The 17,483-nt window shown below is 38.4% G+C and overlaps 2 protein-coding genes across 13 annotated transcripts; both read right to left on the reverse strand.

The window, feature by feature from the left end:
• Positions 1-487: 487 nt before the first annotated feature.
• On the reverse strand, positions 488-3,381 carry LOC115747436 (probable protein phosphatase 2C 27). 10 transcript variants are annotated; one of them, XM_030683610.2, is made up of 6 exons: positions 3,107-3,187; positions 2,613-2,653; positions 2,284-2,518; positions 1,948-2,142; positions 1,594-1,799; positions 488-1,237 (listed from the first exon to the last, which is right to left on the reverse strand). In XM_030683610.2, exons 3-6 carry the CDS (start codon positions 2,494-2,496, stop codon positions 685-687), a joined length of 1,167 nt encoding a protein of 388 aa, XP_030539470.2. In that variant the 5' UTR covers positions 2,497-2,518; positions 2,613-2,653; positions 3,107-3,187; the 3' UTR covers positions 488-684. The 10 variants fall into 10 exon arrangements, with proteins under 10 accessions (XP_030539470.2, XP_048135767.1, XP_048135766.1 ...); XM_048279810.1 differs by adding an exon at positions 2,944-2,978 and having other exon boundaries at positions 2,284-2,653; positions 3,022-3,184; XM_048279809.1 differs by lacking the exon at positions 3,107-3,187 and adding an exon at positions 2,794-2,927.
• A 6,968-nt stretch (positions 3,382-10,349) lies between these two features.
• On the reverse strand, positions 10,350-17,365 carry LOC115747438 (zinc transporter 5). 3 transcript variants are annotated; one of them, XM_048279817.1, is made up of 12 exons: positions 17,114-17,365; positions 16,305-16,497; positions 16,116-16,201; positions 15,450-15,534; positions 14,777-14,855; positions 14,442-14,572; positions 14,215-14,301; positions 13,995-14,107; positions 12,344-12,474; positions 11,288-11,414; positions 11,153-11,195; positions 10,350-10,757 (listed from the first exon to the last, which is right to left on the reverse strand). In XM_048279817.1, exons 1-10 carry the CDS (start codon positions 17,161-17,163, stop codon positions 11,302-11,304), a joined length of 1,068 nt encoding a protein of 355 aa, XP_048135774.1. In that variant the 5' UTR covers positions 17,164-17,365; the 3' UTR covers positions 10,350-10,757; positions 11,153-11,195; positions 11,288-11,301. The 3 variants fall into 3 exon arrangements, with proteins under 3 accessions (XP_048135774.1, XP_048135772.1, XP_048135773.1); XM_048279815.1 differs by having other exon boundaries at positions 10,350-10,774; XM_048279816.1 differs by having other exon boundaries at positions 11,153-11,414.
• Between the last annotated feature and the right edge of the window lie 118 nt (positions 17,366-17,483).

Here is a 17,483-nt window from a genome sequence, read left to right on the forward strand (position 1 = left end):
TCACAAGAAAAAATTTAGAATAAATGTGTTACACCGGTAATGCATCACATGGGTATAAGTTTGGGATTTTTGGTATCACCAAAAAAGTTCAGGATAAATGTATCACAATACGCATACTTTAGGATTGTTGGTGGTTTTTACCCTTGTTTTGCTTAGTTTGGAGTATTTTGAGATGCTAGTACTTCAAACAGTGTGGATAACTCAGCCCGGCAATTGGAACTTGCGAGTTAACAGCTATAGGTGCCGTCGGTAATTTTCTCATTTCAGCCGTGGTACGGTAGTCTTGTTTGAACAAAGAGGACCTGTCATATGTCCATTATAATCAGCGAAGGAGCAAAGGCAATCCAGATTTGGTATGAATGAACTTGTTCACATTAAATTGCAAATTTGTTAATTATGCGTTTTTCATACATTAATTCAGTGCCAGCTTGAGAGAGAGAGAGAGAGAGAGAGAGAGAGAGATTAACCATTACTTGTACAGCAGATCTAACATAGACAAAATCTTACTATCTTAAGATGTACACAAAGCTACATATAAACGTCAACCATTTGTTATTTCGCCTGACATCGATGACCTGCTATACAATGGAACGATCGGGAACGGCGGTCCTTTTTCTTCGTGAGACACGGTAGGGCTCCTTCCTCTTCTAAATTGTGAAGAATGAATTACGATTTTACTCCCAATCACATATTATTATCCAATGCATCCTGAAGAAGAGATATACCTTCCACTGATATACTTTTCTTGAACTTTGGCATCTCAAGCCGGGGCGGTGGATCGGGGGAAAAACATACAACTACAACCGTCAGATTATCACACGTTTCCCGATTAAGTGCCTCTCGAATTAATTCCCTCGAGCACCTCTCAGGATCGTTGTGAATCATTAGCTCCTTCCTCACAATTGTGACAGCACATTGGCTGCTCATCACATCCCACAAGCCATCACAGCCGAGAATCAGGAACTCGTCCTCTTCACAGAGCACCATCTCCTGCAGCTCCGGCTCTGCAGTCAAAGGAGAAGATGAGCCTTCACGGCCTTTCATGTGCCAGTCTCCAATAGCCCGTGCAACAGACAGATCACCATTCAGATAACCATCATAAACAACACCACCGAGTTCCTCGATTCTGAGCCGCTCTGATGTAGAATCGGGTTTATGGTCTTTGGACAGCTCAATTGCCTTTCCACGCTTCCCCAACACTGCCCTGCAGTCCCCTGCATTAGCTATTAGCATTGTCCTGAAAAGAGAAAAGGAGCATTTTTTAGGAGTTACTCCAATTACGAGCAAGCAGATAGAAAGAGTGATTATCATTTAAAACTTTTCACTGAAACAGCTTTACAATAAAAGCCAGATCAGAGACCTCGATCTGTACACACAGATACAGTTCACCGGGCAAAAAATCACAAAAATTACAATATAGTGGATGCTCAACTCCTGCTAAAATAATCGCAGGAACATCTAAGAGCAATTGGTCCATGGTCAAAGTATGAATGCTTGAATCATCAACTAGTTGGCGATGAATTTACAAGAACAACTAATGCATCAAGATCTTATTTAGAGTGAAACAGAATGGATGAAGTTCAACTCATTCACCTTCCACGAATAAGGGCTGTCAAAACAGTGGTACCAGAGGAACTGTCGAAAGAACCTACATTGGCAAATGCGCTATCAGCTTTCAAGAAAGCACTCTTGATAGCCTTCTTCGCACAGTCAGGGAAATGGGTGTCCTCGACTATAAACCTCAGAATGTTCTCTCGGACAAATGAAGCTGCATCGGTACCACCATGGCCATCAAACACCTGAAGTTATGGAGAAATAGTATAATAAAACATCTCAATCCATTCCATGAATAAACCAACTTGTTGACTGTGATAAGCCAAGTTAAACTGTTTATGAAACCAGTAACAACAAGTCCTCATCCACAATCAAAACAGTCAGATTACAGACCCCATAGAAGGCTCCAGGACAAGGAAATTCTGCAGCTGCACCTAAATGTTCGCGAAGGTTGTCTATACAGATGTGCTCATCCTCCATAGATTGCTTTGGCCCAATGTCAGAACAGCTTCCAGAGCGGAATACCGGTACAAAAGGAGGATCTTCATCTGATGATGGCCTTACAGTAACTACTCTGATATCCAATTCCTAATTAGCGAGAATAAACAAGATGATATCAGCTACCAACCAAATTCTGCCGATTACTTAGCAAAACGATCAAATACAGACACATTGTCTAAAACATTCCATGAGTAGCAAAAAAAAAAAAAAAAAAAAAAAGGTTCTAACCAATTCACTGGCAGAAGACAACTGGGAGGAGCTCATGCAGTGTCTAGGAGGTTTTCCGATCGTCAGTTGCCTCAGGTTCATCTGAGCCTCCCCCTTTTCTTCAGCTGTTAGCACCAAATTTCCCTTTTCATAATTAGCTTCGAACGACGAAGGTGGACACGGGTGATCGCTCTCTGGAGCCATATTCTCCTCAAAACATGAATTCACTCTCATGGATGGGAAGTTAAAAACAAGTCTTCTTGTCTTAGACAGAGGAACAAATTGTGCAATTGCATTAGCAGAACCCCCCAACGAAACTAGCATACACCAGGTCTATCTGCAATATCAGCCCCTTCACGGCGACAATTCCTCGAATATATGGCCGACAAACCTGGGCAAGATAAAGAATTCAGATACATATAATTTGAACCCCAGAAAACCATCCAAACTTCTTCCCAAATGTTAACACCCGTTCGAAAGAGAACTGAAAATCAGACTGGTACTTATAGTCCCCAAAACACATATCCTCACCAACCCAATGAAGCAAAGACCACAACTCCAAACACAAGAACGAGAGCAGTTAAACTCAGATGCATAGATCACCATCCACCAACTCTAAACAGAAGTTAAAAACATACCCTGACAAGACTCAAAACCACATGAACCACGCATATGCTCGACTGTGGAAAGGAGATAAATTATGCGGAGAGACGGAGAAAAAAGAAGAAAAAAACACAAGAGAGACGTAAAATCCAGTGTGAGAGAAAATGATTGGTGGGCTTGGTGGGCAACCGCTAATTACGCTTGCCGTTCCTTTCTGGTAAGCCGAAGGAACGAATCCTACCCAAAAATCTTTCAACGATGCCTTGGAAAGGCCTTTCCTTCAACAAAGAAGTGAATATGATTGCGCCCCAAAAAGACCCAAAGCGAGAGCACAAACTTACCGAGCAAAAGCTCGAATCTTTCGGATTGACGGGAAAAACAAGAATGGGTGCGCGAGCGTTGTGTGCTGCTGGGTTGTTGAACCGGCGACTTCTGGTTCAATCCGGTCATGGGTGGGACTGGCACGGGACACAGAGACCAGGAAGCGACACGTGGCCGAGCCTTACTGAAGGACCCGATTGCTTGACAGCTTGAGCGTGGCGGAGTGTGTCGGATTGTCAACAATTGCGGCGCGGTTATGTCGGAAATTTCTGATCTTGCTTTCGTTCAAAGCAGACAGACGCAAGGGGTGGTTAGACTAAGACAACCGAGACTAGGAGGCGGCTACCAAGTAAGCATGATTTCGTCTTCCTAAACCGAATCAATCACATGTTAAAAATCGAATTTTTATAGAATTCATGCATCGCAATTAGGATTTCTCTGATTACTCCACCATTTACCGATCGTGCTTATCTGCTGCATGTTTCATTAATATTATCTCATATTAACAGCATTTGTACTTGTTAAGCTATGCTGAATGCACTTGGGAAAAAGGGAAATTAATTTTTCGATTCATCTTGACTCTTTAATCTTGGAGCACATCTACACTATTTATGCTTATAGCATGTCTTAACTAAAGTGAGAAGAGATTAATGACAGAGTTAAGTAGCCATCCTAATCTAATGATTCTTGATCATGTAATTCTTCACATGTTTAATCTAATTTAATACTAGATGCTCCAGGGAAGGCCTCATCAAGAGCTGACATGTGGGCCATTGGATGGTTGCCACCGAATTACCCTTTGCTTTTATTCTTTTGGGGATATATATTTTTTTTTTTACCTTTTTCATTTCTGAGAAATAACCTGCCCATCAATGAAAAAAATACTTTTGTTTATTATGTGGATGCCATACCCTCTCTACCTCACATGGTCTATGAAAGTGTATCTACTCTAAATAGAAGTGTATTGGTAATATTTAAATAGTAAAAAGTTTCTAGATACCACTGAAACGATTGCCATACATGAAAGTTTTCTAAAAGAGAGATGAATATTTATTTATTTTTTTGTCTCATTTTCTATTAAAATATTAGGTTAGAAACAATCATAAAAAAAAAAAACTTGATCAATCAAAATAAATTGTTCTACATAGAATATTGACGAAGAACCTCTTATCCTATAATTCGATTCATATAAACATATTTTTCCGCATTAGAGTCATTTTATTTGAACAAATTTATGTAAGATAAGACATGAATTTTTTATAGATAATCTCATGAATATAATATATATATATATACACACACACTGTCATAAAATGATAGGTCCGTCAATGGGCCACATATTTTACTAAACTCTTCTGATTTGTCTAATTTCAAAATTATTTCTTTTACTTATTTACTTCTTGCCCTATTCAATTTGTTCTCCATTGCGTAACATCAAATCCGTTTACGATTTTTGAACAATTTATCTACCTCCATAATGATATTTATTTGGTTTAGCTAAACCATATGATGTTAAAATATGAGGGAGAATCACCAAAAATTCCTAAACCTGCTGTAACTACGTCAATTCGGTCTTAATTTTTTTTTTTTGTCAATCTAGTCCTAAATCTTTTGCATTTGCATCAATTTAGTATATTCAGCCAATTTTGATCAAAAATCATTGGTATGGACTTCGGCCGTCCTATGTGGCGTGGTCGATGCTGATGTAAACAATTTTTAATAGTATTTTAATATTTTTGGATTTTGATTTATTTTTAATTTTTTTTTCTTTCCTTCCTTCTTCCTTCAAGAGAATTAATAAAAAGAGTCATTAACATATTACAATTGTGTCAATTCATTCCTAAATCTTTATTTTTTTTCAATTGAGTTCTAAGACTTTTGCATCTATACCAATTCAATTAATCGGATCAATTTTGACTTGAAATTATCAAAATGGATGCTTGCCATTCTACATGGTGCGGCCAATACAGATGCGGACAATGTTTAATAATATTTTAATTATTTTTACTATATTCTTCCTTTTTTATTTTTTTTCTTTCTTTCTTTTTTCTCTCCTTCCTTCTTCCTCCGATAGAATTACTAAAAAGAGTCTTAAATCTATTACATTTGTGTCAATTCAGTCATGAATCTTTTTTTTGTACCAATTGAGTCATATCTCTTTTGCATTTGTGCCAATGCGATCCATCCGACCAATTTTGATTAGAAATCGCTAACATGGATGCTTGCCATCCTATATGGCGTGACCGGTGCTAACGTGGATAATTTTTTTATAAAATTTAATATTCTTTCAAATTATTTATTTATTTTCTCTTTTCTTTTCCTTTTTTTTTAATTCCCTTCCTTCTTTCTCCCTTTAGCTGGTCGCCGATGTCCGAGACATGTTGAAGGAAGAAGGAAGGGAAGAAAATAAAGGAAAGAAAAAGAACATAAAGGATAAACAAAAGAAAACGTAAAAAAAAATAATTTTAAAATTATTAAAGTAATATTAAAGATTATCCACGTTAGCGCGGGTCACGCCACGTATGATTGCCGATGTCCATATCGGCGACTTCTGATCAAAATTGGTTGGATGGATTTTGGCAAAATATTTAGGACTAAATTGGTAAAAAAAAAAGGGGGGTTTAGGATTGAATTGACACAATTGTAATATGTTTAGGATTTTTTTGGTAATTTTCTCTTCTTCCTTCGGCTGGTCGTTGAGATTTGGCGATCAGCTGGGAGAAGATGGAATGGAAGAAAGAGAAAGAAAAATAAAAATAAAAAAGAAAAAGAAATAAAAATTTAGCAAAAATATTAACTATTGGGGGCGCTATTTCCACTCCCAAAATGGCTCATCCATCCCCTAAAAATTTGTAAGGACACAATTACCAAATAGTGGCTCCCACCGGCCCCATCCTGACTTGGCTTCTTCTTTCTTGTGACGTCTCTCTCTCCCATCTCCGCCACACAAAACGAGGCGGAGACGTAGGCGAGAGCACCCAAGCTTCTCAGCCTCGTCGTCGGCGAGATCACGAGGGCGGCTAGCAGGACAATTGCCCAAGGTGGTGTAAGTAGTCCCCAATAAGATTTAGAATGTATTTATGCTCTTTTTCGATTTTCTTTGTTAGACTAGCTTTTAATCGTACTCTCTGCTAGGGTCAATCAGTGCCGAATGAATATGGGTTGGATCCTCGCTGGTGTCGGTGACAAGGTACGGTCTATTTTTATGGTCTCGTACTTTTTTCTCAGTACTCACTTGAAAGAGGTACCATCATGAGATTTTCTCTTAATGATTCCTGGGGTGGCTTACTCTTTCCGTCTGAAAATTGTGCCTAATTGCTTAACTCATGCTCCGTTTGTTTCGCGAAAAATATGACCTTTCCGATAAATGTTTTCTAGGAAGTCATTTTCTAGGAAAATGACTTCCTTTTCCGATGTTTGTCAAAAATTTAAAAAAGTTTCGGAAAATATTTTCCGCCGTTTGGTAAGGAAAATTCGTCTTATTTTAAGTTCGGAGATTTGATTATATTAATTTTTTAATTAATGCCATTTCGGTACCAATTTCATGAAAAAAGTTCAATTTGGCAATTTCGATGAATTCTGACTTGAAGTTCAAAGGTGCAATTTTTCGAATTTTCTTTTTATGATTTTTTTATATTTTGAAATTAAAAAATAAAGGAAAATTAAAGTGAATTGGTTCAAGGTTACCTTTCCGAATTTGAAACAATATCAAATCGATTCAATCCTACTTGCGGATAGGGTCGGCGATGGTGCGAATGGCGGTATCTCAAGCGAAGGAGCCTCACGGTTCATGGTGAGTTCTAGGGATGCTTCAGCAATCTCAAATCAAAATCAATTCCGTATGTCAACTTATTGCGCCCACGGAAATTGCCACCTTGCAAGGGGGGGGACTTGCAACCGTGCTCTCTATTGTGGCCGTGAAGTCTTCAATGAATTTTCGTGGCCTCAAAAGTCTCCCGTGATCGGAATCTACGGGAAGAGTCGCTTGGTTATCGTCACTGCTTAGTAAGGGAGCTCATGGATGACTGCTATGAATCGTTTTCTCGGCAAATGTTCACCATCGGGCAAACTTGTGAAAATAGAGAGAATGGAGCTTCCCTTGGCCGTTAGTAAAAGCGCGAGAACGGAGGGAGAGAGATGCCCCTCTAATTTTTGTGGAAACAAATGAAGGTGGTCCCCGTCGACTACGCTGCGGAGGTCTCGCGGCGCCTCTTGGAGGCCACCCTTGGCGGCGACTTGGAATCGACCTTTGAATGCCTCGTCGACCCACTCATTGATGTCAACTACGTCGGGGTGGTGAGCCTCAAGACCGGAAGGCCGACGTCATCCCGCATGGCGAGTCCTCCGTCGAGCTCTGCGTGGAGCACAAGAAGTTCGGGACGGACGTCATGACTTTGTTCCTTGCTATAGCTTTCCTTGCTCGAGGCCGTAGCCACTGGCTGCGGTTGTGGCCGGCAACCTGCCGAGAGAGAAGAAGGAATACTAAAAAAATAATAATAAAGAAAGTAATTAAAAAATAGATTTTATCCGAAAAATAAAAAATGAAATTTTTGAATTTTGAAAAAATAAATAAAAAACAAAAAGAAAGCAAAAAAATAATTAAAAAGAAAAAAATAGTTGAAAGAGAGGAGGAATGAAAAGTGTGGAAAATGTTTTCCCCTTCTCAAAATGAGGAAATCATTTTGCTTAGTTTTAGAAGGTTTTTTTTGTTGACCGGAAAATATTTTCCGTTGATTGCTCATTTTCCGCCCCCCAAACACCGGAAATTGGGGAAAATGTTTTCCGGGAAAATAGTTTTCGTGAAACAAACGGAGCCTTAGATAAAAAAAAGTTTAAGAACCACATAGACGTCCAAGAACAAAATTGTTCAACAACTGAGTTCTTTCATAAGTTTAAGGACTAAGTTTAAACACTAATGTCGTATGTAGTGGAAAAAATATTCATATAGTTAGATATTTGCATTAGTTTCGTTGAGTATTGGATGCATAGGAAGTGGGCAAATAACCAAATCAATCCAAAACTTACTGTATCAATATCAATTCAGTCTCAAATTTTGTAATGTTATTTGGTCCTAAACATTTGCACGGAATTCTAATGTAGACCTTTTTGTTAGATCTTGTCGGAAATCGCTGACGTGACGGCCCAATCATCACCAGCCGTCCTACATGGCACAATGTCACGTTAGCATCTTCTGGCAACTCTCCCTCCTACCGCCTCTTTTTGTAAATCTACGCTAGCCTCGATGCCCTGCCACCATCACATTGCTCTCATCCATCATCAATTTTACCACACGAAAGACTCGGGATTTGCTTCTTTCTTCTTGTGCTTTTTCGAAGCATCATCGAAGGAGCTGGTTGGACTTCTCCAGATTTAATGGTTGCTCTGTGTGCGCTGTTTTCTTGCTCTGTTTGCTCTACTTTTGTTGTCATGGGTACCACGTAGTTAGACTTGGACCTCCTAAACTCAAGACTCAAAAGTTTTGCAAGATGACTTGAAAAGTGAGATCAGAGACTGAGCCTATAAAGTGGATTTCATGGGAAGGATCTTTTGCTTGGAGAAGCGAGTGGCGGGAGATGAAGACGGAGATGTCAGGAGTGGGCGCCAGTGGGACCCACCATTTGGGTAATTCAACCCTTTTAATTCTCTAGGGAGTGGATGAGCCATTTTGAAAGAGGATATATCACGTCCCTAATTATTATTAAAAATTATTCATATCGGTGCTGATTTCACCACATAAGACACATGTCATTCATATCAGCGATTTTCGATCAAAATAAATCTTGACACAAATACAAAATGTTTAAGACTCAATTTCAAAAAAAAAAAAAATATGACTGTATTGACACGATTACAATAGGTTTACAATTTTTTTGCTAATTTTTCCTAAAATATCGTATGCACTACAATCTAAAAATTCCATTGAGTGTAGTTCACATCTTAAAGATTGCATGTTCTAAATTCCATAGATAAATTTTACAAAAGTAACCTCCAATACACAACAAAATCAACTTATATTGCCCATGTAGAACTATTTTGTCGAATCAAGTTCACTCCCTTCGTCTCAAAACAAGTTTTTACCTTTTTTTTTTGGGGGGCCATCAACGGTTTTTACTGACTCAGACTTGTAAAACCATCATATCAAGTTCTCCAATAGAAAATGCCGATAGATTGATGTAGAAAGTTGATATCAAATTTCTCTTATCTAATCTCTCGTAACATTAGATAAGAGAAAAATTTGAGGGCCTTTTGGAGAACCACACTATTGGTCCACCTAACCAATCATATATTAGTACTTTTAGTTGGAAATTAATGAGAATATTTTGAATTCTGTGATTGACTGCACAGACGATTGACGTGATCCTCCCAAAACTCTTACAGATCCCATCCGAAAATGTTCCTTGACATGGTTAAGTTTTTGCCTAAAATCCAATCCCACATATCTATGTGCTTCTTTCATTATTAAGCTTACATGGGACATAAAGAGCGTCCCAGGCTCTTATGTTGCACAGGAAAATTGCCAACAGTTTTGTTAACAGTCAGTTCCAAGCATTTCTTTTTATTGGCTTGGCGACCTTGTCGACCATGGAATTCGAGCATGACATATTAGTCATGCTCTAGCTCCCTTCAGCGTAGGCTTAGCAAGTCAGCATTCAGATTCTTTCGAAGCGGGTTGATTCTAGAGTTTTTCATCAAGGACTTAATTAATTTGTAACAGAAGTCGCCCCAAATGGGTTTGTACTCCGCAAACAGGACACCAAGCAAAATCCAACGCATTTACACCTTTGGTTCTAATTCTGGAGAACAATCGAGCAAAACGGAAACAAAAACATACCTTATCCAAAAAAAAAAAACATAAACAAAAACATTTGCAATGACAGTGGGTATTAAGAGGAAGGACTATGCAAAAGGATTGTAAAAAGCAAAGGGCAATTTGCATACATTGAACTTATAAAATTGAAATTGAAATCTAATGTCTGTTCAAAGTTCGTAAATATTAGTTAATATTCCTAAAGAAAAATCGCAACATAAAGATGAAAGACTTCCATTTGATACTAATAAATAACTCAATACATGTGGAAGTTATGACATTCTTCCACCAGAGAAAAAGCAGATCTAACAACAAGAGATGTTGCCGTTCTTTTCCTTAGAAACATGGACGAGAGTTCTACTTACCATAGCTCCGTACTTTTTCAATCAATTGATCACCAATGTATAGTTCTATCTATTGCCAATGCCCAACAAATGCAGCGAAACAATGTTCATCATCGACAAGGTGCGAACTACAAAGTAATTCGTTGTGATACAAATCTATACAAGCGTTTGTGCTTCACAAACTAAAGGTTAGGCTACCGCATGTGATTCAAACCGGCAATACAAAAATTGGCTCCTATTAAGATGAACGGGTCGGAAAAATATGCTCTCTTCTTATTAACGGGTAAAGAAGACAACTTATTCATCTTTGCCTCGCAAGGTCATATCACGGAGCAACCATGACAACTGACAGGAGAAGTTAGCAGCTGATATCTCCCCGATAGAATTCTCTGTCCGATGGAAAAAATTCGATAATGGCACTGCATGAAAAATGGAACTGTCAGCAGAAGGTAAACCCAAGTTATTTGATTAAATAGAAATATTTACGGTGAACGTGAAAAGTTTCTCAAATGAGAATTTTTGCATAACATTCTTAGATAAGAAGATGTTCGAAGATACAAGGGAAAATTACAGTTATAGAAAGATAGAAGATGCAATCAGACCCTCAGTTTGATGCTTCTGAATTTCTTAGGGCTTAGGAGGGATTAATTGGAAATTCTAAGTCATATTTACTTTAAGGGCTAACAATGTCGCTGTGACCTTACTGGGATTGTCTCTCTTCAGTCGAACTTCAACCAGTGGTGCAAGCAATCTATGATGCCCTATGAAAATAATTTCTAAACAATTCAATATTAAATATCACAAGACCGATTACCTCATTATGCTCCCAGAGGAGGTACTGTGGGATGTCACATCAACTGTCGATAGAGTCCCAATTGTATCAGAATATGGAAATCAATTAGACAAAGCTATGTGAGCAACTATGGGTTCATCCAACATTCATTCAAACCTCATAAAGAACTTTCAAGTTGGAAGCGGGGACATCTGTACTTGTTCCCCCAAAATGCCATCGGAATGGCCCGATCTTTGGAGAGAATCTCCCCTAGGACGCTGTAAAGAAGTTGCTGCATATATCCCTACAAAATCCATTATTCACATATCAGCTGAGGCCTCTAAAGGTGCATCATGATGACATTAAACCCATCAAGAAGACATACGCCAGGCAAAGTGTGAGACAGTAGCTTGCATAGTAACAATGATACCAAATGCCAGTTTGTTAACAATAAACTTGTTTGTATATGTGGATACTAGGCTTGTGCTTAATTGAGCACTCCCATTTCCTCGTGATCTTCACGTTTATCTATAATGCTGATGTCTCCTAATGGGCATAAGCCATATCACAAGCATAGAATACCTCCTTATTTCTATGAACATAGAAGAAAGTTAGTCTAGAGAGCAGATAACAACTGCATATTTCTGATCAGAAGAGCAGCTTTGACTAGTTGAAATCTCCAGAGTATCCCACAAATGGGAACTCGGAATGTAATACTTTCTTTAGACTGACAAGATGTTAGCTTGCACATTAAATAATCTAGCAAAATTACCAATTTTAAAACCAAATTAGAGATTAAAGCAAGCTATTATATCTATCAAATGTGTGTACCATCTTAAAACCTAAGGAGCCAAAAAATGCTTCTCCAATTCCATTTACTAGATGAAACTTTCCCTCGTAGTTATGATAAATCAAAGATGGAGATGCACAGCAATCTTTTGACTGAAACTTTCTGCTTAGTACACCAGATTTAACATATTATTTAAACTAAGAAAGTTGAGCTATGGTAAATGCATACAAATGGGTTCTTTTGCAACTTTATTTTCTCATATATTGGCGTATTAGTCTCCCATCTAGCATATGAATCAGCAGTGACCATTTAAGGTACACTGCACACTTACGTATTCTACAAGTAGTCAGTATCAATTTGACAGTACAAACTAAACAGTGGTTCCATTTATGATGATACTTTTTGGTGTAGCCTCATTGTTAATCAAGAGTTTCCAAGCTTACCAAAGCCTAGTATTAAGGCACAAATTAGAAAACCCATAAGAGAAAAGTCCATTTGGTAAACAATCTCCATTGTTATGATACATCCACCAGCTACCATCAGATGACGCGGAGAAGAAAAAACCATGTGCAATCTGCAAGAGACAAATTAGAAGAGTTGTCAACAAGGTAATCATCAGATTCTCCATATAGCTCAAGAACTAAATAGACAAACTAGACCATGGGGAGGAAATTTGATGGAAATGCTCCCTTAAGAACCTCAGAAGAGATGAACATTGAGCATACCACAGAGTCCTCTTAGTAAATGCAAAGGCGGATGGTGAAAACATCAACACGGTGAGAACATTAAATAAAATAATCTTGCAAGGCTTTTGCACCAGTGCAAGAGTCAGTCAGGCTAGTAATTTGCTGAGCAACAGTATAACTGGTTGGAATAGTTGAACTCGCTGGTTGGTATATAGAAATTACAAGGTAGGTAACCTAAATAAAGTAATCATACCATGGACACAAATTCAAGTCTAGCAAAGTGATCAGTTAGCACCCTCAAATGTTTGAGCCTGTGCTTCAAGACTCTTCAGCACAGGCCAGCGGTTATATCCCCAAGAGTGAAGCTTTATAACTGAAATCACTTGTTAACATGTAACTAAAGAGTTCCTTGCCATGACTGCTAAACCATCCGCACATGTTCCAAGAGGGCAGGAGGTTATATCCTTGCCCCACCATTGTTCGATAATTTTTTAAAGTTCCCATATCTGGTCAAACCGCATTGACTGCCTTGTTAGATTGACTGGTTGAACCAGGTGAATACTGGTTTGTCCAAACCAAAATGGATTATAAAAGAAAACCAAACAATACCATGTTGCTGTATCTAGTGCCACTAGTTAAACATACGGTTGTTAAGATCTGATTCTGCTTAAGATCGATGGGGATGTTTGCCAGATTGAATTGTAAGACTGGATCGAAAACCATAAGATCCTAAGAATTTCAAAAAGAAATAAACTAAAACTGTCATGTAAATTTTACCAGTTAGGACATTGTATGAGATAAAACTCCAAAAGGCCAAAATTAAAAGAACATGCATATTTCATAACCTAAAATATCAAATTGTGCAAATTTCAATTATAAATTTACTAGATTTATATGACAACTGAATCAATAGGATCCTATTAAATTTATATGACAACTGAATCAATAGGATCCTATTTATCCTACATGTTTTTCCCTGATTTTTAAATTGTAGGATCCTAAAATGTGAATGGTGATTCTTCTGAACATGGTTGGATAGGTCTGTCCAGTTAGGAGAACATTGACAAGAACAATTAAGTCACTTGAATGTTTGTAACTGCATTGCCCAATGTTGCGACTCATACAGGTCCAACTCTATGCCAATTTAGACTCAAGATTGATTACTTTATGCTGAAATACTAGACTGAAGAATGTTGCCTAAAATAATGAGCAGATATACGTATTTAAGGGATAGAGGGGGGCTCATGAACGGTTTTTTCATCTGTTTTGCAGTGTGCTCTCAGAGAGCTAGTCTGCCACCAAGTTACCAGAAAAATATGATCATGTTCACTTAAAAACACGATCATTGATTCATATGCCATGAGAGCAGAATATTAATCTCAAAAGACCAAATTTTTATGTAAGGTACCTCTCCTCCGCAATATTGTCAATGTAAAAGATCAAGATAATCCCAAAAGTAATGGTGCTAAAAAAAGCCCATGTTGAAAATGGTAAATCCTTGCTGCCAGCAGAATCCGATCCCTGGATGATCCATCAATAAAGGCAGATGAATATTTGTAAAAACTAAAGCACACTTCATGAATGCTTTAGGCAGCACAGGCATAACGCGGCGTAACTGAAGAACTTACAATGATCATATCCCACATGGCCACAGGAAACAGAAAACATGTCGCAGAAGCAACTGTTATTGCATGGAGTCTTCTTTTATATAGATTCTAACATTTGCAAGAACAAAAAGCACAATGGAATTAAATTTGAAGTAGTTATTTGCCAGTTTCCTCTCGGGAAAAAGCTTGTTAAGAACTGAGTGAATTCCAAATTACAGAACTAATTCCGGACAAGTAAATGCCAAAACCTTGAGTGAGACTCGTCGTGCAATCACTCTCCTCAATGCTGACAGGATTCCAGCAAAGATTGGAAGTATCATCTCTTTCATACCCAGATTGTGTTCTGTCTGAACGTCAGCATCAGGGTCCTCTCCAAACTGTATTTTAAAGTTAAGTCTACATTCATACGCCAGAGGTATTTATCAAATTGAACAGGTGGCCCAAAAAAAAAAAAAATAGACATGACAACTAATGAACTGACAATTTCAGCAGAACACGAGCAGCACTAATGCTAGTAAACCATAAGACTTATGAGCTTCATGCTGTTAAAATATGAAATATTACTGCATCAGTTACAGGATATTTATTGGAAAGTATGAGGCCATAGCCCATCCTTGCGATAACAGGTAGAAAGACGCCAACATTGCCACCAACCCGCCAACCTGTAGAGGGAAGAAATATTCACTAATTGGAGGAAGAAAACATGTGTACAATATTGAATGATCATTTTTGCCTCTATCAGATGGCCAACCTATAAAAGTATAGTGCAAGAATACTGCAAGACAACTATACTAACAAATTTCACACTATATGACATCCAGTTAGCTTAGAAATGGACTTCAATGTATGCCGGATGGGTCTATTGGTCTATCATGCTAGAGAGAAAAACTTACTAACATTCGTTCTTCTCCTTTTCTTGATGCAGTGAATCACTATTGACTATCTTCTAGATTCACAGTAATGAATAAAAAGGGAGGAGACGGACTATGACTGGTCATTTCCATAGGCATTCCAAGCAATTAAAGACATAAAGAATATGCACTAACACCTTCTCTAACATATATGAACATGACAGCGCAATGTTTGTTTTCACAATTGATGCCCTTATCACATGGTTCCATCCCACTCAAAGACAATGGTGAAAACAAACAAAGCCATTTCCAACTGGGTAAATCAATGCATGGATTCTCTCACATCATTGCGCTCTATCTAGATCCTCTTAAGAGCTTCACGCATTCGAGGATAAAAAGGGTTACCTTTTTCCATAAGTGCTGTCTTTGTCCATAGAGTGCAGCAGATAAGACCCCAAGAACAGCACCGGAATACTCCGCCATTAAAGCTCTATTTAAGTCAAAGAACCAAAAATGAAAGTCAATGATTAATGTCTATGCCATACTTAACATAAGATCTTGACAGTTCAATCTGCAAAAGAAAAGCAACAGAGTAGAAGATTGCGACTGGCAATGTGATTGCTGAAGTTCCTAACATTTCCTTTAATTCTAGACAAGATTCCGGAAATAAAAGACCCTTCTTTAGGAAATGGTTTCAGCTTTCTCATTAACTACAATGACAGCAGCATTATCGACACACAAAGCAAATTTGTCTACGCACAGAGACTTCTTGAGTACTGAAGTTCCAAGCAATGTTAAACAGAGGAAATACCAAAAACTTTCTTTCATAAGAAATGTCCAGTTTTTGTCAATTTACATCAATAGCTGTTCATTTAATAATTTGTCACTCTAAAACCAAGTTGCATAGATGAAGATCAATGCCAAGAATAAGTATCAATTCTTTCGCACATCTACCACTTCTGCCAACTGTGGACTTACCACAATGGTGCTAATTATTGGTGATTTTAAAAAAAAAAGGAAAATTAAATAAACAGTACTGCAAATTACTAAATTCATACTCTGGAAGCCTACCTAAGTGGTCCACATAATTTCAAGCCCTTTCCCCATAAAACAAAGTAGAAAGCTGTTATGGCACCATTTATCACAGAAGGAACGACCTGAAACCCAAAGATTAGATAAAGCATGTCAAAGGAACCAAACAAAAAAATTCACATTTTCTTTTGGCAAGATTGGATGAGGAGGAAAGTCTCATTGCTTTACCTGAGTATTAGAGAGTGGTCTACCCTTCCAAGGCTTCTGCAGGAGTAAAAACAGGATTGTTGCAGGGACCAGACAACAGAAGATAAAGAGCACAACTGATGCTCCCGTCTGAGTCAAGTAACGGTACATTGAGTAGACCGACCATATTCTCAAAAAGTTGCCCAATATATGGATTATCTGCAAGGAAGTGTGCCTGCAGAAAGTATACGACCACAGGTCAGTGGTTTTTGCCGGCTTTACCAACCATATATCTCAAGCAAAGAATCTATGAGATGCCTATGCACTGGGAAAGTAAGCTTGGCCACTCACAAGAGTCAACCACTGCACGAGCAATGCCAGTAGCAACATGCCAATGGAAGAGGATGTGGTTATGCATCATTTTATAATATTGAAGACATAAATATGCAGCTGTAGGAATTGCACCCAATAGCTGGTTTAGCCGAACAAAACAAGCACGGACGTTAAGAATTCACTATGTGCGGCTGCATGAATTGCACCCAATTTGACCATTTGCATCTCCGCTCAATTCATGTAGTCATCCCCACTTCCGCAAATACAATCACCGATCAGACTCAAATCCAGAAATCAAACAGTTGGCAAAAACTTTAAAAAACCATTCCTAATCGCTTTAAAACCTACACTTCAGCCCAAGCGCAACAATTTGTCGCGACCTCGGAAACAGCAAACAGAGTCCACACAAGACATCAGCTACTTCACTCGGCAACCCAAACAGGCCTCTTTAGGATCTACGCAGCGAAAGAAGGGAAGAGAAGTGACTCGAAAAAGCATAACTCCGAAGGCTTACTTACCCAAACTGAGGCGATCCTCGATCTTCAGAGGTTTGCTTCGGCGACATCATCTTCGCGAGAGTCCAATCGATAGAGCACAGATTAGAAGCTAGTTTCTCGCTGCACGATGCGACGTTGAACGAGCTCAATCCTGGACGAATTTGAGAGCCAATGCGTCCTTCGACGGTTCAGTGGGTACCAAGCAGAAGCTTCGATTCAATCTCCCGAACAACAGCGCTCAACGACGACGTGACCCTGCTCCGCGAGAGAGAGTGTCCATCTGATTTCTTTGTCTATGTAATTCACTATTGGTACCTTCTTCTTATCAAATTTATAATTGAGTCTCCAATCTTTTAACTTATTGCAATTAGGTCCTTTAGTCACCTGCTGC

Source organism: Rhodamnia argentea, chromosome 5 (assembly GCF_020921035.1).
Source record: "Rhodamnia argentea isolate NSW1041297 chromosome 5, ASM2092103v1, whole genome shotgun sequence".
In the NCBI taxonomy this organism is placed as follows: Eukaryota; Viridiplantae; Streptophyta; class Magnoliopsida; order Myrtales; family Myrtaceae; genus Rhodamnia; species Rhodamnia argentea.

What these genes read in the sequence shown, in the direction of transcription:
- LOC115747438 (XM_048279817.1), bottom strand. Translation starts at nt 17,163, where the DNA reads ATGATGTCGCCGAAGCAAACCTCTGAAGATCGAGGATCGCCTCAGTTT. An exon ending in GACAGCACTTATGGAAAAAG is followed by an intron (nt 14,856 to 15,449) that starts GTAACCCTTTTT and finishes TTCCCTCTACAG; the next exon opens with GTTGGCGGGTTGGTGGCAAT. An exon ending in GACAATATTGCGGAGGAGAG is followed by an intron (nt 12,475 to 13,994) that starts GTACCTTACATA and finishes TGTCTCTTGCAG; the next exon opens with ATTGCACATGGTTTTTTCTT.
- LOC115747436 (XM_048279809.1), bottom strand. Translation starts at nt 2,868, where the DNA reads ATGGTGATCTATGCATCTGAGTTTAACTGCTCTCGTTCTTGTGTTTGG. An exon ending in GTCTTTGCTTCATTGGGTTG is followed by an intron (nt 2,654 to 2,793) that starts GTGAGGATATGT and finishes TATCTTGCCCAG; the next exon opens with GTTTGTCGGCCATATATTCG. An exon ending in TGTCTTCTGCCAGTGAATTG is followed by an intron (nt 2,143 to 2,283) that starts GTTAGAACCTTT and finishes CTCGCTAATTAG; the next exon opens with GAATTGGATATCAGAGTAGT.